General features: G+C 34.1%; 1 protein-coding gene across 1 annotated transcript; it reads right to left on the bottom strand.

Annotated features, from left to right (window-relative positions):
* Window positions 1–739: 739 nt before the first annotated feature.
* Window positions 740–23,404, bottom strand: LOC124300229 (DDB1- and CUL4-associated factor 12 homolog). The gene is made up of 6 exons (XM_046754059.1): window positions 22,937–23,404; window positions 18,787–19,242; window positions 4,712–4,942; window positions 4,129–4,413; window positions 1,929–2,094; window positions 740–1,747 (listed from the first exon to the last, which is right to left on the bottom strand). The coding sequence occupies exons 1-6, from the start codon at window positions 23,020–23,022 to the stop codon at window positions 1,592–1,594; spliced, it is 1,380 nt and encodes a 459-aa protein (XP_046610015.1). The 5' UTR covers window positions 23,023–23,404; the 3' UTR covers window positions 740–1,591.
* Between the last annotated feature and the right edge of the window lie 627 nt (window positions 23,405–24,031).

Raw genomic sequence — 24,031 nt, 5'->3', positions numbered from 1 at the left:
TCGAAAAGATTAAAATCTGAAATTTCCTTATAATCACAAACTTGGTGTACTTGTCTGACTTTTTCTACGATTCCGCCCACTGAGGGACGTTGGAAACCGATTTTGCTATAACTTTGTCAAGGCATTGCGTGTGCAGTTCTAAATAACCTCGAAATTATCGTTTCGTGGAATCTCTGATTCGTATCTTACGACATCTTGTCTAGCTTACCTTAAACTAACTTCTTTAATCGAGTTTTAGTAAGGTTATTTGATATATTAATTAAACAAAAAAAAAAAAAAAAATAAGGAAAAACATTGTAATCTTTGTTCGTCTTGACGAAAATTTGACTTTTTCATTCGAGACAAGTCAAGACTGAAAATTCAATTTATCGAAAAAACGCGTTTATTGATTTTCCGAAAAGTGATGGCAAATAACTTTTATTGAATGGTGCAAAATTCTCCGAAATGATTCATCAGTTTTCGTAGTGGGGTCGCATGTAGCTGATTCTAGAATAACAGCTACATAAATCATTAATGATCATTATTCTTCGTCGAAAATTCGTTGCCATTTATAATCTTAACAAAATGGCGATTAGATAGACTAGTTTGAGAAAAGTGCTGCACATCACGGCCAGTATATAATTGTGAGTTTCTTCCTAACATGACATACATAAGGAACTATTGAAAATACATTAAAGTACATTTTTAATATGTCTGAAGGTTGTAGAACCTCCGAACATAGAGAAAAAAACATAACTTCTGCTCGAATAATTAATTTACTAATAATCATTCATTTTTTCTTGTAATCGTTGGCATATTTATAATATGCTAATTTTTACAGGCTTATATAATATTATCTTATGTCTAATAACAGACGATCTATTGCATGTAACTCAACATAGGTAACCAAAGATTCAACAGAGCCTATCGAGTTGCAGAGAGGTGGTGGCCTGAACATTAAATATTTTAAAAAGTTTTAGCATAATTGACTATGTCTAAATGTTATAAATCAAAAAATACTGAATGCAACAAAAATGGGAATAGCTTTTGAGCATTTTGTAAACAGAGCTTTACTCGGTGTACAAAGAAAGATAACGCGTATTAAAATATAGAGAAAAAATGCATTCAGCCGGTTTCAAATTTTATGTTGTTTTCAATTGTTTTCGATCTTCTTTCAGTTAGCAGGTAGGCTATACATTTACTACTTAATGGTTATTCATTTTTTCAGCTCCATATTTCATAGCCATTGTAAATTTCCTACTCATTGAGAATGTAACAAAGTAAAACGATAAGGTGGATAAAACTGTACAATTCGTAAATAATGCTTATAATTTTCGCTTCTAATTTTTCAACAATGATTTCCAGTGATTAAGTCAAGGTCAAAAGCTAGATGTGAGTTCCTTACGTGTCACGGTATATTTCATGACACGTACAACTTAGGAAATTGATCCTACAATATAAGTTTACATATCCATCGAGCTGAAAATTCCGCTAATGTACCAACAAGTGTTTCCGTTTACGGACAGCAAAGATTGACATACATTCGCAAGTCGTAAATATGCATTATAAATATGTCATCTAAAGGAATACTTTCCAAGTCATACAATTGGACTCATTGCCATAGTCCAGCATAATTCCCATAAAGATTTGCTGGAAGTGGACCACCAGCTGTGAAAAGACGCGTTCCAGATGCATCGTAACAGTGAGTATATATTGCTGGCGTATATTTCACATTTTGGAAGCCGTCCATGTATTCTTCGTCAGGAAACTAATAAGAATTTCATATAATTATATCACAAAGATTTCATCGTATCCACGTACATGTGACAAACTTATTTTTATACTTATTTTATAACTTGATAGTAAAACTCAATTTCATTCGCATGCTTTACTTTTAAAATTTCTTGTGATTTTGGAAATAAGCTTGATTGTATTATGTGTATTCTTACCACGTAACCTTTTGATGCTTTCAGGACCACCGTTCTATTTGAGTTGATGGAAGATTCTAAATATTTTTGTGCTCTGACATCATAAAACATCAGCATTCCAAGTCCTGTACCAATCGTTAAGACGGATCGTTGGAAACTAGCAGATCGTATACCACACCCGCTATACCTGTTTGCATATGAGAAGGATATCAGTATATTTTTTAGTACTACTATCTTAAAAAAGAATTCCGAAATGTTCAGTGTATAGGTTATCCTACGCTACCGATGAAATACAAATATTATATGTAATATGTAAGCACTAAGACATCCATCACATCACTCAGTCTATGCTGAATTTCAGTTTTTCATACTTTAACAGGTATATATAATGAAACCTGTGTCGCCACTGTGGGCAGATTCACAGAAAAATCGGCAAAATCCAAAAATTGAGTGTTCTGATTTTTGATTTGTATGTATGTCATTTCAAAGATTAGGCGACCTCGGAAATCGAGTTTCGAAGATTCGAGTGAACGTACCAAGAAAAGAAGGGCTTTAGAAGTCAGTGAAACGCATTGCGTGGAGGAATTAACTTTGGCCACCAGGATGAGACTCAGTTCTAAAGGATTAAACGATACTGCCATTATTTTAAAAAACATCACAACAAAATCTCTCTCAAGAGCTGCGAAATACCGGCTAGTTGAGATGCAAAATTAAGAAAACAGCAATACATAGACATCAGAGAATCTTTGAGAAATAAAAATGTTGCTATTTATCCATCGTACGCAAAAGTTGTTGCTGCTAAAAACCGTTGTTAGCCTTTACATATAACGGTAACTGAGACCTTAGCCGAAATGAAATTACAGTCTTTGATGGATCAGACTTGCGACAGAATTCTAAAGGTGCAAACTGACGTGATGAACTCTTTGCGCCCCGAAGAATCGAAGAATTTAAGACTAATTTGTAAATGGAGTTGTGATAAAAGCTCTGGGCACAGTGAATACAAACAAAAGTTTACGAATGATGACAGTTGTGATGCGAGTATATTTTTAACGTCTTTAGTTCCATTGCAAATTTTAGGGTCGGATATCTTAAAAAAAAAAAAAGATTGCTTTCTTTGGAAAAATCCCAGGCCTTTATCTCCACGGTATTGTCGCCCTATTAGAATTCAATTTTTGAAAGAAACAAAGTTTTGATTCACGGTTCTTTGATAATTGAATGGTCCCCGCTTCCTATCGGGCAAATGTCAGAAATCGCCCAGGAAGCCCGTAATAAGGATATTAAAAAATATCGCGAGTGTTTTGCTCGAAAACGCTCGAGATCAGCGACCATGCAAAACGTTTTCAATCGACCCTTAACTTCAGATCCGTACATATCGAGCACGGGCAAGCAGTATCCGAAAAAAGCAAAAAGTTTATCATCAGAAGCCTTGCAACTTTTGCTCTGTACCGATAATTCTCGCGATAAGTATGGTTTAGGCGAATCGATGGAATACACCAGTGAGGAATCAGAATTTGCCAATTTCTCTGACGATGACGATTATGATTAATATTGAAATCAGGAATAATTATTCTATGTAACTCAGGTGTTATTTTCGGTAATATTTAATTCGTAAAGTGTCGATTGCTGTTTTAACTGTATTTAGCAATAAAATTCGTTTAAAATGCTTTATAACTAATTTTCGGAAATTTTTTGAAAACTTTCCCTCACTTCCAGACAAACGTTTTATTTTCGCCAATTCTCATTCAAAATTTCTAAAAAAAACAACCTTCAAAACACACAAATATCGATTTCTGATAGAAAAAGTTGCCTGTGAGTAAGATAGAAATATATTTCCGGTTCGCCATTTTGGTTTTTTCGAAATTTCGATTCAAGATTTTCGACAAGTGACTTTTAAACCGCCAATTTATCAATCCCTACACAAATTGGATGCTTTTTAGTAACGCAGATAGTTACTTCCGGTTCGCCATTTTGTTTTTTGGAAATTTTGATTCAAGAATTGAAATCAGCGAGGTAAAAAATTTAAGAATCACCATTGCATGTTTCACTGCGCACATCAGCCTAGTTTTTGCCGATTTTTCTGTGAATCTGCCCACAAATGTGTCGGCAAGTCTATTTTTAATTGTCAATCTCGTGGACCTCGCCAAATTTGGTGCAAGTAATTGCTCGCATAAGCCTAAAAAGCATCACATTCATATTTTCAACTTTTAAACTAATTACTAACCTGGATGGTATTTTTTTTATCGGCTGTAATGTTCGAGCATCCAACAACAATGTGTACGATCGACATCCAACTGCGTAAACTCCGTCATCTTGAACTGCCAAGCAAACATTTTCTTGACAGGCCGGCAACTTTCTTGATATCTTCTGCTTAAATGTTTCAGCTGACCAAATATGTATAAAGCTATTAAGAGAAAGGGCGGCTATTTCTTTGTAAGCCTTGTTAAAAGCCAAAGCTCGAACCTTTTGAGCTGATCGACATTCTTTAACACATACAGGCTGAATTAACCTGTGGAAACAATTGACAATCTTCATGTTAACAGTTGTTCATGTTCGTAGTGTACAGAATGTTACACATATTTGAAATACCGATCGATCAAAACTCATTGAAAACTCAGGTAGCCTTCACTAATACCAAAATTTCAATGATGAATTTTTGAAAAGTAAATAAAACCTGGTCAGCTATTTGTCGGTATAAAATGGTGAAATTATGGTCGAGTGTTGCATTGATCGAACGCAACTTCAGGTATGTACATAAATTGTTGATTGTATTCAACTTCCTTGAATATGGGTGATGATTTCTTTACCTATGGGTTGGTATTTCCGCCTTGTCCGGAGCATCTGCCAAGTCGCTGTCTATCCGCCATAGCGACATTTTAGTGTCTCTTGATCCAGAAACTAGGAATTCGTCGTCCAACCAACACATGTCAAATACCCAGTCTCTGTGACCACCTTCTCCCACGCAAACAGGATCTAAAGTAGGTAGTCTATATATTGCTATTTCGTTGCTGTTTCTTGCTCCCGTAGATAATAATGTTCTGAATGTAAATGAAGACCGATTATAAATCTTTTCATTCACAAACGATGAAAAAGGATATGGTTCTTGTATGTAACCGTATATGGGCTGTTCGATTCCAAATCACCTAGTCTGTGGCCTTGACTACTTCTCATTTTTTTTCTTTCTTTACATCATAATTCTCATTCGAAAAACTAAGAAACATTTTGATTGCCATTTTTGCACAAATTATTCTGTTCAATATCAAAATCCATCGTTTGATTTTTGAAAATATTTAGGCAAACTTTATGATGTGAAATAATGATTTTAGAACCTAAACAGGAGTGAAATACCGGTACTTGGAATTTTTTCCAGCGAGATCCAAGTTTTCCATCACAATAATTCCGATATAATTCATTTTTATTTATGGTGTTTTATTATTGATTTTTGAAATATCGTAATAAAAATTGCCGCAAGAAAGAACTTTTCTACCATTCATGTCAAACTTATTGATGAAAAATTCAAGTCATTCTAGAATAAATAGAATTAGCGTAAAGTTGCTCAAAAATCAAATCATTATCATTTTTGAAACAGCTCAACTAACTTGCAAAAAAAAAGAAATTATTGTAAATGAAGTTTTTGTTGTAATTTTTTTGTAGTGTTTCGGGTAAGGAGTATCATACATGTAAAAATAAAATTTTACATTGTCAGGGGGTCACAGGCAGGATGATTTGGCGTAGAATGCCACATATAGAGATTAATTTTCATAAGTACTCATTATACACATGTCCTGTCGTTGTCATTCATTGGAAATATTTATACCTGTTAAAATTATTACTAAAAAGAACATGCTCGGAAAGATTTGTTTTATTTTTAACAAAGGCATGCTAGCATGGATCTAATGTAGTCAGGTGCAATTCGAATAAGGAAAAAAAAAGACGAATAACAAGACGTTTTTATGTGAAAATCTGTCGGTCCAACGTGAAACAGAGATAACGTTGATCGATCATCAGAATACGGTTCCGTTTAATTTACACTATTTTATTTAGGGCACGTGTACAGATAAATTGCTTATATAAATTCAGTGTTGTCGACAACTGGAATTGAAATAATTGTTTGACAACAAAGATAGGTACGCCGTAAAATACGATCTAAGAATCTGAAAAATGTACCACCAAAATTTTTAAACCTCGACTACATCCAATATCGAAATAGCGGCAATGAAAATATGTTATTGGCCAAAAACAGATGTATGTGAAAACTGCAGTTCTTTTGGTCTCCTTTGAGACGACTGGATATAATAATACATTGCATACATAAAAACATAAATACTGTACGAGTACAAAGATATCATTAGTAAATACGTGGTTAAAATTTGAAAGTGAATATTAAGTTTTTCATGTTTTAGCCATAACAATTCACTGCGCTCCGGACGGTACTAAAGTTTTGAAATAGTCATTCTTTTGAACAAATGCTTCGCTACATTAACGTTACAAATTTCAACTCCGTAAGTAAATACAAATCATAAAATGGCATCTAAACTGGAAAAAGATCCACGAATTTGTAACTGATGAAAATCTTTTCTCCATACTATCTTAAAATTAGCGATAAAAATAAAATAAGGCAACGCGGATTAAATGTTGTCAAGAATATGTACAGTCACAAAAACTTCCAACACGGCAAAGACACCAGTTTCTTTTTACCATATGCATGTATACACGTATACGTGAATTTCTTGTAAGTATGTACTGAATTCGCGGTTATTAGAACTTGGTTCAAAGTGAAATTACATTTCAGCTACTGTATATAGCTGTCGTTCCGTTCAACGTGAAATAATTTTTGATCTCCAACCAGCGACGAAACTCAGTGTAAAACCGAAATGAAATTACAAGTGTGTCTGACAATGCGCCAAAGTTATAATACTCCGGACAAATATCGTAGAGAACAGTGTTTTCCTCGATATTGCGAAACTAAAATTAGCGGACATTGTTTCGGATCAAACATTTTCATTAAAAAATAAAGCTTGATCAAATATTTGATAAATATCTAGTCATTGTGTGTGTGTTTGTGCGGAGGAGGGGGGGGGTAAATATTTTATGGGTTCGACACGCGTTTCAACGGAAAGTTCTTAGGATGGTGCCATCAAAGTTGGCCAAATTAACCACTTGTTCGTTCGTTTTTTTTTTTTTTTGCCATAACAATAGTGGTGGTACTTTTTTCAAAGAAGCATGACGAAGCCATCCCTAGTATTGTGTAAGTAATACTAATGCTTGTGAAGCACATACTACTCATATGTTACTAACTTAGCATTGAAAAAAAAAAACAGAATTTGGATTCAGCTACCATGCGCCCTAATAAAATCATTCGGTATAAACGGAGTACTAGATCGTGAAAAATTCTTTGTTCGTATCTCCGGTTTACGGTAATTCCATAGTAAGCCTCCCATGGTGGATACTCCAAGGTGACAAATATTAACTGACTAAAATGACCAACATGAAACACTGCTAAATATTAATGTAATCGTAAAAAAAATTCCACGGCATTATAAGTATTCGATTTTGTGAGTTTGACGCGTATTTTATGCTCTTATTGTTTGGTAAGTGAAAACAAACGGTAATATCAGTTTGATCGAGCGTAGTGTCACATTTGAGAAATTTCGTTGAGCAGCATTAAAATGAATATCGACATTACAGCGGCAAAAATTTAAGAGGCAGAAGTTAGTAATGTTAACGTAACGGAACATCGAGAAGAAAAGTCATCATTGTGCGCGGTACTAATGTCAAAAGTACTTATAATTATTTTACGTCCTTTTGACTTTGGAGACCTATCTAAAGCCAAAAGGGTGTGTAAATAAGTACAAGCTCTTTCGGTATTAGCACCGCAATATTAGTATGTTTTGTTTGTCATGGCTAACTAAATTTCGAACAATACTAAAGGTGCGAAGTAAATATTTTTCCGAAACGTACATCGTTATAGCAACGTTACTAACTTCAATTTCATAAAAATTTCGAAATCCGCTGAAACGAGGGTTTCAATTCACAACTTAATGGTGACGATAGATTTTGTGAACTCCTGCGAATACGCTTTCTACAGCCCGAATGGTTTATAACTAACTAGTTGTATTAAATAACAAGGTCTATGTTGTAAAGTATCCCGATCCAGTAGGTATATTACTAAAAATTGGATAGCTTGTGTAATGAAAATGCAGTTACTTTTTATAACTGGAAATTGCTCTATTGGTTTACGCTACGTGACTGCCTAGCGGTGCGGCATTTCATTCATCATGTCATTCGGGTGGCGGTTGATGGTTACGATAAGATAAGAAAGGTCGATAAGAATTTGGGAACCTCCGTCCTTTCTCTAAATCTTTGTTGTCTTTCCTTGCATCATCCCTAGGTTCGTGAGGTGCTGTAATGTTGTCGTATTAATACTAATTTGCTATCATTTGGATCCGAAAAGGAGGCCAACCGATTTATCAATAGTGAGGAACTTCTTCCTAATCCTTCCCGAAAGCTTTTTATCCCAGACTCCAGGGTCTATCATCGTAGATTAATGAGAGGTGTCGTACCGAAATTCCACAAGGACTACAGTAAAAATCGAAAGAGTACGAACCGTATGCTTCCTTGAAAATTTGTAAAACGTTGCAACGTCGTTCCGTCGATCGCAAAGGATCGAAATATCAACGTGGTATTCGTCCAAAGGAGAATATACGAGGATACAATCATTTCAATACACCAAAGAAGCTAGAATTGACAAGAGATTGCAGAAAACCATCAAAAACATGTAGATACAAGAGGAAGAAGGTGTACAGTACGAAGCTGGAATGGGAGACTTATAAGTTCATGTTCTACCCACCAGAAACTTTGAACACGATTTTCTCGAAACTATGTTTTTAGCCAGTGTCAGTACGAAGACTGAGTCAATTTTAAATATTTTTTAACTTTCTTTTTCAAATCTCGATCATTATTTTCTCTATATTCTGACGCGAGATTTTTTTAAATTTTTGGTTGGACAATTTTTTATAAATTATTAAACACTCATTTTCTTTTTTTTTTTTTTTGAATTTGCACACTCAACTTTCAAATACTGTTTTAGTTCTGTATTTTTGAAATAAAAAATCTCCTCCATCAAATTATTACTGTTGCATTATTTTACAAGATTATTTTTAATTTTTGTAGAAGGAATAATTCTTGGTGAAGTTATGATTCTGACAAGGTAGCGCCATTGTTTTCGTCAGTAGTCCATTTACACGCGTAAAAAATAATGTTATTATTGAAACAAAAAAAAAAAAACAAAAACCAAAATTTCTTACAATTGAAAAGTTAATGAGAAATGTGAAATCGACAATTTAATTTTTTTTATCACCGTATAACCTTTATAATAATTTTTCAAATTTACTCAGTTTTCAGCGCGTGGCGGGATACGTGAACCCTTAAGGGGGTATTCTAGTGTAGAGGCATGAATTTGAGGTGTTTTTTGAAGTGCTATAAACAAAAAACAAAAAATATTTTTAGCATCCATTTTTTTATCAGGCGTTTATTATTATTTCACGATTACAAAAAAAAAAAAAACAAGTCAAAAGATACAAAATTGAAAGTGCTATGAGTTGTTGAAGTGGGGGGTACAAAAAAAATGGCGCGCCAATGTTGTCACGATTGCAAACATTTTCAAAATCAGAAAAAAAAAAAAAAAGATTATTAATCTACATAAATGCAGCTATCGTACTAACTAAAAAAAAGTCTAAAAAAAATTTTTTTTTGCCAAATTACGGCTGTCCGAAAAAATAATACGTTTTTTTTTGACTTTTTTGGACGTTTCTGAATTTTTTAAAAATAGTAAAAATTATTATTTCGTTATAATAATAGTTCGTGCGATAGAGACATGTATTGAGAAGATTCTCACCAAATTTCAAGTAAATCGGTTCAATAGAACTTGAGAAATCATGTCAACCGTTTTGAAAAATGTAGTTTTGAGAAAAACGCGTTTAAAGTTTCGAGTAAAATTCGTTCCAGCCGAGCCAGTATTGAAGACGTGTCACTAAAATAGCTATATCTCTGAAAATAATTGAAATTTTGACTTGTCCTTTTAAGGACACATTCTTGAAAGGTTAATCTTTGAAAATATAAAAAAAAAAAAAATCGATTTTTTCAAATTTCTACACTAGAATACCCCCTTAATCAAAATGTTCGCAATGAATTTAAAAAATTACTTACAATAACTGACTTCACGTTACGCCTAAGTCTTATTAACCTCCCGCTAAAGTACGGTGAGGTGATAGAGAGAATCGCCATATCTGTGAAGTCGCATCCATGCTCCCCTCAACACAGCTTCCTGCATGAATCAAGTAGCACAAAATCTACAACGCAGCGATAAAAAGAAATAGCACGGATTCGGAACAAAATTGCTAAGGCTATAATCCGTAAGATTCTTCGATTAAAGTGCGCGGCGGAAAAGAATACAACCTCGGGGTTGTCAAAACTGAATTTTAGGAAATTCTACGAAACCAACGTAACTTCCAGACAGCGCTGCAGACGTTTCAAGACTCATTTTTGCGAGATCTGAGTCATTCCATAATCGACGGGACAGTCAAGTCTCAGATTTAATTGCTTTTTTCCTATCTCGTTGCGTTGTCTAAGGGTATGAAAGTAAACGGCGAAGATTACGAGTGAGTTCCGAAAATTTTTATTTCGTCAACTATTCACTCGATTTGAATGGTTCCTTTTCTTCTAATTAAAAAGTGAATTCTTTGACGTAAATTTGCGAAATTTTACATAAAAACTTACCCACACAAAACGTTATTATATCAGCCGACTCTCCACACGATAGTAACGAAACTATGAATTGTTCTCCTAACTGTATGAGATCGTTATTGCAAGTAACTTTAGGAAATTCAAGAAAAGTTGTTATAGTACTAAGGTAAGAGGGGGGAGGGGGAGTCCCTGAGGTAATTGACCAACCTAGGATCCCGTTGAGCAAGTTTAATATCACGGCTAGGTGATACGATATGGCCAATCAATATCCAAAAAATTGTTTAAGCTATTCAAAATCGACCTTAAGCGATAGTTGAAAACGCCTCGTGAAGACCATCGAACGTTATTTGCCATCAAGGGTCACGATAGAAATTTTTCTTCGTATGTAGTTACCGGGTCACTTATCTACATTGAAATTGCGTAGAAGCGTCGATAATTTAAGGGATCGTCTCAGTGTGAAATTTTCAAAAAATTGTTTTTTTTTTTTGCATTATCGTATAGTATACACTGTTCTAAACATTCTCTCAAATTTTTAAATCGAAATTCAAATTATTACGGTCGCTACAGCGTTTCTTGTAGAAAGGGAACGGGTTTTCTACCTGCGCGAGTACTAAGGTGCTTAGGTTCTATAACCTTGCAGAATAAACTGTCCAAGCATTTCAGTTCGTTTTTGACATCCACCACGGATAGACGTACGAGAGAAACCCCCAAGAAAAAAATCAAGACCTGGCATCGCCGATTGATCGTAAGTAAACGATTTGTATAAACTTTTCCAACTTCAATCTTTAAACGCGTTTTTCTCAGAATGGTGTTTTTCAAAACGGTTTCCACTCTCAAAGAAAGAGTTTTAAAGATATCTAGTTCCAATTTCGGGAGAACATTTTAAACGTCATTCTTTATCGCGCTATGGAAGCTTTTTTTTTTTTTTTTTGAAAACTTCCTATTTTTTTTTACGAAAAACTGTCGAAAAAAAGGGCCACATTCGACACTTTTTGTTCAAACCGCCGACATTTTGTCAAATTTGAAAAAAAAAAAACCCTCCATAGCGCGATAGCGACTTTCCTACAGATCAATAATCTTTTTGAAATTTTTTTTTCAGATCAAAATTGCGGCCGTCATCGTGGAAACCGTGCAGCACCTTTTTTTTCACGTGAAATTACAACAATTTATACAACAATGATGCACTCAATAAATAAACTTTAAAAAAATCATTTTGTATTCTTCATAAACGTATTTATTTATGAAAAAAAAACCGGACCGATTAGTTTATGTGAACATTAAAAAAAAAATTCGCGAAAATCAGTGATTTTTCGGAGTGTCACACTGAGACGATCCCTTAAGCACCTGCAGCTATCCCAGACCCTACGAAAACTCGTCACGAGATTTAACACTACGTTGTGAGTCCTTAGGGGAGACCGTAACAAAATGATCTTGACAAGGTTTGAGCTAATCAACGATGAAATGATGATTACAAGTCCGCGAAGTGTATATGTACATCACAATTGACGTAAACAGCTAATGTCAGTTAAACAAACCTATCGTACGTGTCAGTAATACAAAGCAACGAAACTTACTTGGGTCTAAATGGTTATCTGTAATGGTAGTGTTTTACATTCATGCATTATATGAGTACACACTAGGGTGGTCCTCGTTTAGAATGTTGACGAATTTATTCCGGATCACCCCACCAAATCAACTATAAATAATTGAAAAACAATTAACAATTTTTTTCAGATTGTTTCGGACACTTTCTTAGTATATATTTTACTGTAAGAGTAATAATGTTCGAAAAAATACATGAATGTGAGGTTCTAGTGAGCATTAGTGCTACTATCTGAGAAAAAATTCACATCATCATACCAGGTAATATAGACAATTGCATTTCTTATAAATAAAACGAAAAAGTCAAATTTCTAGGGTGTGCAATTCGTCGAGATTGGTTGGTATGATGATGTGAATTTTTTCTCGGATAGTAGCATTAATACTTACTAAATCTTCGCAATTACAGATTGATTCGAACATCGTCACTCTTACAATAAATTATATGCTGAGAATGTATCTGAAACAGGTGTATTTTAAATGGTGATGTCCATCGATTTACAGGCGCGGGTTAGAATTGATATAAAAATCTGAAAGAATTACGAAATTGTTTTTGAATTATTTATAGTTGATTTGGGGGGTGGTCTGAAAAAAAAAATCAATACCACTTGTTATTAGACAAAGAAGTTTTTGGATGCTTTCGTTCGGCATTGCCTGTACTTTTGCGCCGACTGTGTTATTTCTACGTCGGTGATTTGAAGGCTTGCATAATAGCCAGAATAAATGACATTTTATTCAGTCGGTAAAAACTGACTACAGCATCCATTTAAACGAGTTTGCATAAGGTTTAGTACGAATCAGTCTAGTAAAATATCAAACATAATATAAAAACCTATGTTTCAAAGAGATAAAATTACTGCAACACAGTGCAGATGCTACGTAAACCAGAAGCGACAATCCAATTGGTTTCTATGATTGTTCTACTGCTAATTTAGGAGACCTTGAACAAGTAACCGCCGTATTGAAGTGATATTCTCATTCTCAGGGTGCATAATTTGGAAAATGAATCGAAACAACAAAAAACAGTATGACGCAAGCAGATGACAGATTAATATTTTCGACATGTAGATGTAAAACAGGATGTTGAGGTTCAAATTATCTACGTATACGAGACAATCATTTTCCAATAATTTGCGAACCCGGTTGCGTAACACCAATTCACGCTTTTCATACTTATATTAAAACCATTCTTTGATAAAGATCTGTAAATACAGAAAGTAAGCGGCACAATTATTTCCACAAAAATGTTCCTTATTATATCTCTAAGTTGGCAAGATTCGATTATTAATCCTATTCTAAAATCGAGTTGTTGAGTTCATCTCTGCCGATCAAATCAGCTGTGATCAGCGGCCATGTCTACTATTCCGAAACATGACGACTTCGGTCATGCCCAAACATAAATTGGCAATAGTAAAGACATTGAATTGAAGCATGATGGAAAGTGTGTCAACTTCCCCTCATCTCCCATACTCCAGATGTGAATAGAACCATGTACGATATTCAGCCGCATGTTCATCACAAATCCACACTACTAATCGTCAGAACATCTGTGTAAGGTTCGAACATCCGTTTTAGCCGTTTTGGCGGACGATATAATTGAGTTTCAATTAAAGTCTTTTCTTTCCGTTGACTATCATACTGCACTTTCGTTAGATTCGTTTCAGCGTTAATTAACGAAGAGTGAAGTATTTAATGAGAATCAAAAAGCTCCATTGAGTTGGCTACTATCTTTACCTATCTTTCGTCAATGACATCAAACATAAACAGAGTCAACGTAAGATTCCAAATTTTTTGTCATACCATACGGCGTTCTTGTTAACTATTGTTAACTATTGTTAACTATTCCGTGCAGTTTATGGATCGATCCTATAAACTGGACAAGTGTAGTAGCCTATCTATTCTTGCACAGAAATTAACCTAAAATGAGATCAAACAAGAATGGGCAGCTTCTTCACATTTCAATTATCTTCAAATCTCATTATCAAACATCCAAAAAAGAACCTCGATTACCTGAAGAAATTAGAGAACAATTCTTTACTAATCTATTTAAGCTTTTTCGCGAATGCCATCGCCGGGCTCGATACGAACTGCCCAAAATGTCCGCATTGAGCATTTCCAGCGTATTTCGAATGGTGCTAATGGGGTCCCACACCTCGTCCCAGAACTTTGGGGTAATTTATTCATTACTGCATATATATTGAAAAGTACAAAATGCCGTTTACTGTCTACCGTCTTATCGTTTGGTCATCTTGGCTGGTAGACAACGCCGGATTTACGTATTTTCCTGCGCTAAGTAGATAAATATATGGTGCCCCTTGTGAGAAAACTTATGTATATAGCGTGAACATAATTTTATGACGAAATAAAATTGTACACGCATGTATAGGTTGTTCTTCTAATTACGGATACAATTCTCGGCGCGACGGTTTTCGATTTTTCTCCAACTTGGAAAGCATACTTTATTGGACGAATAGGATTTGACAAAGTTTTCAGATTTTTAATAACAACCGATAATTGCCACGTTCCACTGCATGTTTTTTTTTTTTTATCCTGTAAGGGGCCATACTTAAATTACGTAACAAACGTAAGGGAGGGGGGGGGTCAGACTCGATTGTTACACTTTGTTACGATACGGGGGAGGGGGTCTTTTGATGCTTGTACGTAATTTTTTGAATTGAATGTAAAATTTTTTGATAATTAATAAAAAAATTCAAACTGAATTCCCGCGCCAGATTCTGTTATAGCCAAACCTTTAACATTTTGAAACTAGCGCGCTGCGGTAGCTCTTGGCATTAGATCACTCAACTTACAGTAATTAAAACACTTAATAATTAATTAATAATTAATAAATAAAAGAATAATGAAAAATACAAATGATTTTAATAAAATTTTATGCTATTTCGTTATTTGATTCCGAAAAATTACGTACAATTTGGGACGGGGGGGGGGGGGGGGGTTGACATTTTGTTATGATCTGATACACAGGGGGGGTAGGGGTTGAAAAGTTCTTCAAATTGCGTTACGTAATTTAAGTACGGCCCCTAAGGTGTTATCCATAAAGTTAGGAAAAGTCTTAGTCTGCAATACGTGATATCGTAATCGATGTATTCTGATTCATTTTTCCGCGCGCAATATTAATATCATGAAAAAGCTGCGATCGAATCTTTTCCTGTTATTCACGATTTGCACGCGTGCCTAGTCATGTCATTTATTCTAAAATGAAAGTTTTTCCAAAACCACTTGTTGAATTATTTTTCCATAGATAATTTTTTTTAACTACGTGTCATTCTGGGAGGGGGGGGGGGGGGGAGGGGGTGCTATAGAAAATAGCCACAATAGATTACATGGGGGGGGGAGGTTCAAGAGTATCCAAAATAGAGCTACGTAATTTATGGGCAGCCCCTAATAGGGAGTTGAAAAAAATTTCTTTGACGCACATCCTTGATATAAAAACTTTAGGGCTTGCCGAAAAAAAATACTCTCGTGGTAGTTAAACCATTTCAAGATGGTAAAAAATACGCCTTGAATAAAAATGTCGTTCTTAAGCGTGGATACCCAGTTCGATTTTCAAATGAATATGTTTTCTTGTATTCAGCAACTTATTTTACTATGAGCCTGAAATTTGCAGAGTGTGATTTCAAGGCTTGCAAAAATTTAGGCTCCGCGAATATACACGTATCATCACACAGTATTTGAGGTTTTTTTTTATTAATTCAAATCCCGTAAATGAATACACTATTGTAACATACCCGGTATTCTATTTTTTTTTTTTAATATTATTGAAATGAATGATGCCATTGAGATCCCACTCTTAATATTTCAGCTTCGTAGTGAAGTAATTCACTGAGCATAAAAAAGTATACACTCGAAAATAAAAGTGGGTATTCATGCTTGAAATTGATATTTTTTATTTAAATGGTATTTTTCCACTTTTGCGATGGTTTGATAACGAAGGGAGTACTTTTTTTGAAAAGCTCAGTTTTTTTACACAAAGGACGTGTCAAAGAAAACATTTCTCAAATGCATAAAAAATGACAAAAACATACTGTGGATATAGCTGACTTCCGATTGTTTTTAAGAATCTTAAAAGATTTGAAAAAATCGTCTTCATCCGGTAAAATATTATCCCAAAGTTAGAGGAAAATTCAAAGCCATCGGGTCGGGAATTATCCTTGGAATTATGATAAAACATAAACGACAAATAGTGAAATTGGAATAACGTTTCATTTTTATTCTGTGTTATAATCTTTCCATGCCTGATTCTCTAGTTGTTCCGTTTTTGATTTGGAATTGAAAAATCCGAAAAAAATCTACAACGTAGCGCGGCTGCCCTTTTACGTTGATTAGACTTTCATCTCAACTCCAACCCGTGCCGCTGGAAGGTTCATTTCCCCGTTTAAACCTTTTCAAATAATTCAATGGCAATATCAAGTAACTTTTGGGAAGTTTGTCCGCCATGTTTGATCTGCCATTTTGAAATTCAAAATTTCAAGTCCAGATTCGCAATCAGTGTCTCCCCCTCTATATCAAACTTCATCGAAATCCGTTTCGTAGATTTAGTGTTTCCTTGGAAAAAGGAGCAAAGAGAGTAGGCAGCGAAAATAGGCCGAAAATGGGATGATATTCAAATGGCATTTGTGAAGAACTGAAACAACATACATACATTTTCTTTTTTACAACGTTTTTATTGGAGTTTTGGCTATGAAATTCAATGGTTCAAGTTTAAAAAATATAAATCTTTAAGTGAGATACAAGCGGATAAAGAAGACCGCGCGTCTCATGCGCTGCTCCCTTATTTCCACGATTCCGAGTGAACGGTTAGAGTTTTCGACAATTTTCAAGCGCCATTCTCCTCAGGGGATGTTCCTCTACAGACTGAACCTAAACTTTTTGAAAAAAGATTAAAATTAAAAAAGTGGCGGCTAACATTGAAAAACATCGAAACATGAATAACAACGATAATAATTTCGTTTTATACAGACGTTGGTTCACTTTGTAGAGGAAGTTGATATCTTTATTTGAAAAAAAAAAAAAAATCAAGGTAATATCTTAAAGCGTTTTAACTTATCATTGCTAAAGCAATAACAAACGTTATTTGGAGAAAAACGTGTGTAAATATGTACCATCATCCGAACGCACGGTTGTCATCAACACTCGATACCTTGCTTTATTATTATTTTTTTTACGTACGCCACTGATTTTCTTCCACAAAAATGTGACAAACAATTTATAAATAACAAAAACGTCCATGATTTTTCAATTATTCATAAACGCAAATCGAATGTTTATCCTATTTTCAACCGTCAAAGCCTTCTTAGTCCCCCTGAGCTCAATTTTGCGCATTTGTCAGTTTTTCTTGCGCCAAAATATTTGGACGAGATTGTAGTAAGAGAATACTAAAAAAAGGAAAATATTTTTAAAATTTCCATGCCTACTCCCTTTAAATCAATTCTCTGGCGTGCACGGGTTTGAGTTGAGTTAAAAATCTTAAAAAATTAGAGTATTATTTTTTGATTACTTCGCACCAATTTGGGGGGGGGGGGAGATAGTCAAAATTAAAAATGACTTTTTTGAGGGCAACCACTCGAATCATAAATTTGGGTTGTGACGGAAAAACGACTTCACAGATGTCTTCAGGAATCATTGACGAAGCAGAATATGAAATGATTCTAGGATGGACCGAAAGTCGGCTTTATCGTTCCAGTTTTTGCGAATATATGAAAATTGTTCGTGTTTAAACGATAGGAACAGTTTCTTAGCATCTAGAAAAGTAATAATATTTTTATACCACTACCGGGATAGGGTGACCACCGTGGGAGGATTACTGTCAAAGCACCTTTCCGTTTTATAATTTTTTTTTTACACAAATACCTTTCATCCAAAATATAAGACACATTCGGACAAAATATATGTATAGAGAGGAAATAGGAAAATTTACAATTTGCAAACTGAGAGTCTGACTGCAAATGCGAGAAATGTGTCGTCTTTTCATGCAAGCGGGCCACTTGAAGCATTTACGTTTTGAAATTTTTCGAAATAGATTTTCCTGTTTGTAAAAATATGACAAATTCTGATCCTCTTATGCTCTAATATTTCTACATCTTCACCTCCACCTTCTCATTATACGTTTAAGACTCATACCTTGTATTAGATACTAGTTTTTTTATGCTTACGAGCTGCATTTAAAAATTTTATAGCGTTTTTGTAATTTCCCGAAGCAATTTTCAACTTTGTGGTGTACGTATACGACTGCAGGATTACAGCCTACAAGGGTTCAACAATTTTCAATTTTTTAAGTCGGTAGACTCGAAGAGCAATTTATTACGTAACTCAACATTGAGACAGACTTGCGTGCAAAGCGAGACAAGAATCTTTACACGTAAATTAATGGTTTTCGATTTTTCGAGAATTTTATATAAAAAGCCAAACAACGGACAAGCGTTTCAAATCCGAATCAAGCCCTGTTTCATTGGAACTTTTCAATCCGATTTAGACTATAATAAAAATGTTATCAATAACCAGCATCGAATAAACTCACCTTGATGGATTTATTTGTACAGAGTGAATGCCGCACTGTTGTTCAGGAATAGCGGCACCTGCTGGGTTTGTTTGTCTCCCATGTAACGACGGTATTTGGTCAAGTTTTTGAGTCGCGACGTCATACACCATTAGCTTATTACATTTAGTTCCGAATACAACTTGTCTGTCGCTCAACCATTGCGAGCAGAACACTTTGTTCATATTATTTAAACTAACTGAATATTCTTTGAATAAGTCGTGGGTTAGGATATGACGTGAGCCATACTCTTGATTGATTTTCCTTACTTCTTTTAAATTCGTTTCTCTAGCACGTACGTAATCCACAAAGTTGAAGGACGTTCTCAAATACTGTTTTCCTTCAGTTACAGTTTCCTCTTCTTCGTCGCTGGATTCGTAGCACACGAAATCTTCGGGCTTTTCCGGCTTTCGATTTTTCTCCAAGCGCAAAGCGAGCCTAAGAAACAAAAAATTATTGTTCGTGATTTTATTCCAGGTAGTAATTTACCCGTGTTAAGAGGATTCGATAGTCAGTTTTTCTAAACAGATATACAGGGTGGTCTTTTTCAATCGCCCCGGGCGAATATCTCGAAAACTAGTGTAGAGATGCGAGAAAAAGTTTAATAAAAAATTTTAACGGGTTTCGGAGGGGAAAGATAATTTCGATATGCGTTGATTTATGGATTACTCCACTTTCGTGATTTCAGACAGGGAACACATATTTTCACCATCATCGGCTGATATTACGTTTGAAGACGAATTCAAAAACTTGAAAAAAATATATATTATTTTACAAAATGATAAGAAAAATTTCATAATTTTCAGAAAATTTTTTCTCAATCTTCAAAGAGTGAAATACTCAACCACTTTACGTCAAGATGAAGCATCGATCTCCATTGTTTTGAGCGCAAAAAAGTAATCAAACTGTGGGCTTAATGCCTTTTCTAAGCAAAAAATAGCCGAATATTTTCTGAAGAGTTTGAAATTTTTTGAAAATTTTAAAAAATTAATTTTTTTTTTCTTAGGTTTTTGAATTTTTTTTCAAACCTGCTATCAACCTTTTATAGTCAAAATACGTGTTCGTTGTAGAAAATCATGAAGTACTCAAAAAATCTCGAAGGTGGCGTAATTCACAAATCAACGCACATCGGCATTATCCTTCCTCCTCGAAACCCTCCAGGTTTTGTATCAAACTTTTTCTTATGCTTCTTCTAGTTTTTGAGATATTCACCTGGGGAATAAAATGTTTTTATTTTATAATATATAATGATTTATACCGACGAGCAAGCACGTAAAAGTCACCGCAATTAAGCGAAAATTTTTTTTTTTTTTTTTGTGCTATGCCTCATATGAGCAATAGTCTTCAGTATTCATAGTTATAAATAACAGAATTAAACAATGTATCAGGACCCCGTTTTGGTGTAACGAATGAAAAATCTATATTCCTTTGCGTTGGCCGATTATTGAACAACATATCAACGCCCAAAATAATTTTAAGCATTTCAGGGGATCTAATAAGAGTTTGAAGTGAGTTTGCAAGAGTTGAGATAATTTTCCACACCTTTTGAAAGTTTTGCTAATATTACGAAAAACTTGACTAAATTTAAATTGATAGACTCGCAAAATTCTGAAGATTTTGATCTGAAATATGAGAAATTTAAAAAATACATCTTCTCAAACCAGTATTAATCAGAGCACGGACTAACATTTTTGAATCTTGGGGAATAATTTAATAATTTTCGACTGGATTTTTTGCATCAAAAGTCAAGCGTCACCAATTCAACACGTTTTTGCCTGATATCACTATATATATATATATATATATATATATATACATACCACGGTATACGTTACCCTTAAAAAAGTTTGTAACAGACATATGAAATGAGACATTGTTAGAATTTAAGATTTTTCTTGCATAATCGGTGCGTAACGTGCATATTACTAGACTGTATCAAAAAATCGACTATATTTTTGTTTTAAAGTTCAAGTCAAAAATATTGTTCCAAATGATGAAAAAAAAATGCTCTCAAAGTTTGAGCTGTTAATATTAATATTAAGAGGTGCATCATCGCGATTTTCTATTTGCCATTTAAATAACGGGAATTTTTTTTTTTAACTTTTAAATCTTGCAACTCGTCAACGGATTAGTGTACTGATAAGACCAGAACATATTTTTATAGGGAATTGAACGCTCTACAAAAAAGGTCTCTTATCATTACATGATGAATCTACTCTTTCAAAAGTTATTTAAGGTCACAGTTGAATTTACAGTAAATTTCATGATTTATCTACACTTTTTCAGCGAAATTATCAGACTAATCGTAAAATTTTGTAGGACTTATTTTACAGAACGTTTTATTTCCTTCAAATTATCTCCCGCAAAGTTTTTGAAATTCCTGCAGTAAAAATTTAAGTTTGCTTTTTTTTTTCATTTGTTCAGCTCGTAAAACAAAAACTATAAAAGCAATCATGATTATCCTTGTTCACGCAATAGGTATAGGTATAATAAAGATGCTGCAAAAATTTGAGCAGGATCGGTGTAATACTTTTTGAAATATCATGCCTACACTTTATTTTACATACTTTCCTATCGGGCAGAATACATTAGATTATATTCACTATTTCGTCTGCAAAAAATGTACAAAACTTGTTTAAATGTCAATAAATATAATATAAAAATTGAGACAGGTTTCATTTGAATGGTTTGTTTTTAAAAAATACCCAAACAATCTTTAAAAAAAAACAGCCTTCACACTAGATCACTCCCTTAAAAGCTCAAATTCTGGCAACATTCTTATTTCCTCATTTGGAACAATATTTTGGACTTGAATTTTGAAAAAAAATAGTCTACTTTTTTTTATACAGTCTAGTGCACGCGCTGAGAAAAAGTTTGAGAGAATTCTGATAAAACAGGTTATCTTTACAATACCAGTTTAAATATCAATGGAATTCCAAGAAAATATGGGACAAGTAAAACTAATTGTCATTGTATCCAGAACTATATTTTGCTATGGTACAAAATAAGAACAGTAAATGCTTACGTAGCAACCACAACTATGAATTGGCCGAGGCTGAAATTGGTAACGATAATGTAATAATGCATTCTTAGGAAGAATCATTATTTTAAAAGCTCAAGACTGTTTAAATTTCATGCGCCTGAAGTTCTGATCAATCAAGCTTGATTGAATACTCTACCACAAAGATTGAGTTCTACTTATAAACTTCTGAGGAGCGAATAAGGTCTAGTTAGCTATCCGAGAGTACGTAATGATAAAATTATGTCTACATACCGCATTGATCCTTTCATGAAATATTGGACCTATTTTCAATAAAGCTCGATTGACTAAAACTTTGGCTACATTGAATTAATAGAAATCAGATGATGAAGCAAAATGTGCCTACTCACACTTGGAAAACTCGACTACTTTAAAGTTGCTTTAAATACGTAAAATAATGAAATGTTTTTCAATAATTTGTTACAATAACATTACTAACTTTAACCTCATTGCATACAGTCACTTTTACCAGTTGCCATACAAATATGTGTTCGGAGTGTTTAATGAAAATTGGCCTTGAAGTTTGTCAGCGCTACAGAAAATTAGGCCAACCAAAGTAAACAAAAATTATTGGATGCATGTGTATGTCAGTAAACATATGGTTGATAAGTATCAATAACAATGATTTTGATGAGTCAGAATTGTTTACAGACTGCTTTTAATTTCTCAGCTGATCCATACACTCATGTCAGGTTGGTCGCTTTGCCTTGCCACTTTTTCTTTCTTTCACTCATTGCTTAATTGATAGTTAATTGATAGTCAATTGATACCCTTCAACACAAAGTGATTGAAGTTGTAGATATTTTGTATACAGATATTGTAATTTTTTTTAGCTGCGGGCTATGATGTTGAAACATTGCTAATCTCATTGCGACATGATATTACATTCAAATCATTAAATTGAACGAAATCTCAAGATTTAAATAATCTATTATCATACCCATACACATGAAATTTCTAACCAAATGTAAACCTACAAGGTTCTGTGCAGTTTGACAATAGAGACTTAAAAAAGAGACCAGGTACACACAGTCAATCCCCTAGTTATGGATACATAAAGAACATATAAATATAGACTTATTATTATCGTACCTTCGGGCTCTGCGTTCTTCCAAACGGGACCCAGTTGCACAAGGAGGATGTCGACCATACACAGGCATTCTTTGTGTTTCTGCCATTGTAAATAGTTGTATTTAATTTCAAAGAAAATTGTATAAGTTATTTACGGGATTTAACGACGTAGAAGATTATTTATCTATTTAGTTATTATTAAAAGTAGTTGAACAAGAAAAAACTGAACACGGACTGATGGATCTATTGAGCTTTTCTGTACATGGTATTTAAAACTGTCGCCCGAGTTACTGCTTGTCGCCACTTTTTGACGATTCACGTTCACGGTGCAACGGATAACCGATAGCATTCATAAATATTTCGAACCTCGCCAGGCGAATGTGACAATTAAACACGAAAATATATAAGATAAGTTGAAAAAATACATGATAAAGCCAGCAGAGTGTTCACTGCATAAGAGTAACCACCGCCATCTTGGGATACCCAGCGCACACGATATAGGTATGTATGTATACCCATTATCTATATACCAGGTGACTGATAAACAGCAGTTCATCCGTCCTCTTCTGTCAGATCGCAGCTTTTCTTTCCACATGTATATGCAACGCAATTCCATGATTGAGAAATCCTGTATAATATGATAAAAGACTGAAACCAATGCAGATTGAAAATGAATCGTATACAGTGGAGTTCAGGAGTGTCATGCCGCGTTCCAGGTTATTTTTAAAAAAATCAATAAACGAATCTTAAATTTACTTTGAAAGAAATTGATTAAATCGGTTATTTAATTTTAATCGCCATTGAATGGTAGAAATATCCTAAATAAAAATATGATTAAATCCACTCGAAAAGTTTTATCTGTTTCTTAATATTTTTAGTAAGTTTCAGCATGAGATGTACTAGACACATACCAATAGAAATTTACAATCAATTGTAACGAAGCGTGGTTCAATAACTGTCGGGTTAAAGCCGAAGATTTGGGTTAGACTAGAATGACATGAATTCTACGAGTTTACTGTTGCGAATTCATAGAATCCATGCAATTTCTTTATTTCTGCGCTGACTACAAAATTTTTACGTCAGTTAAAACATACTCAGTAAGTCAGATTTTTAAAC

Source organism: Neodiprion virginianus, chromosome 3 (assembly GCF_021901495.1).
Source record: "Neodiprion virginianus isolate iyNeoVirg1 chromosome 3, iyNeoVirg1.1, whole genome shotgun sequence".
Classification (NCBI taxonomy): Eukaryota; Metazoa; Arthropoda; class Insecta; order Hymenoptera; family Diprionidae; genus Neodiprion; species Neodiprion virginianus.
The sequence above is the reverse complement of the archived record's forward strand: the minus strand, read 5'-3'. Positions and strand labels throughout refer to the sequence as shown.

Bases quoted from the DNA above. Each gene is read 5' to 3' on its own strand.
- LOC124300229 (XM_046754059.1), bottom strand. From the start codon at position 23,022: ATGGCAGAAACACAAAGAATGCCTGTGTATGGTCGACATCCTCCTTGT. The intron at 19,243-22,936 runs GTACGATAATAA...TTTGTTTCTTAG, and splicing joins GAAGAACGCAGAGCCCGAAG to GCTCGCTTTGCGCTTGGAGA. The intron at 4,414-4,711 runs GTAAAGAAATCA...TTGTTTCCACAG, and splicing joins GCGGAAATACCAACCCATAG to GTTAATTCAGCCTGTATGTG.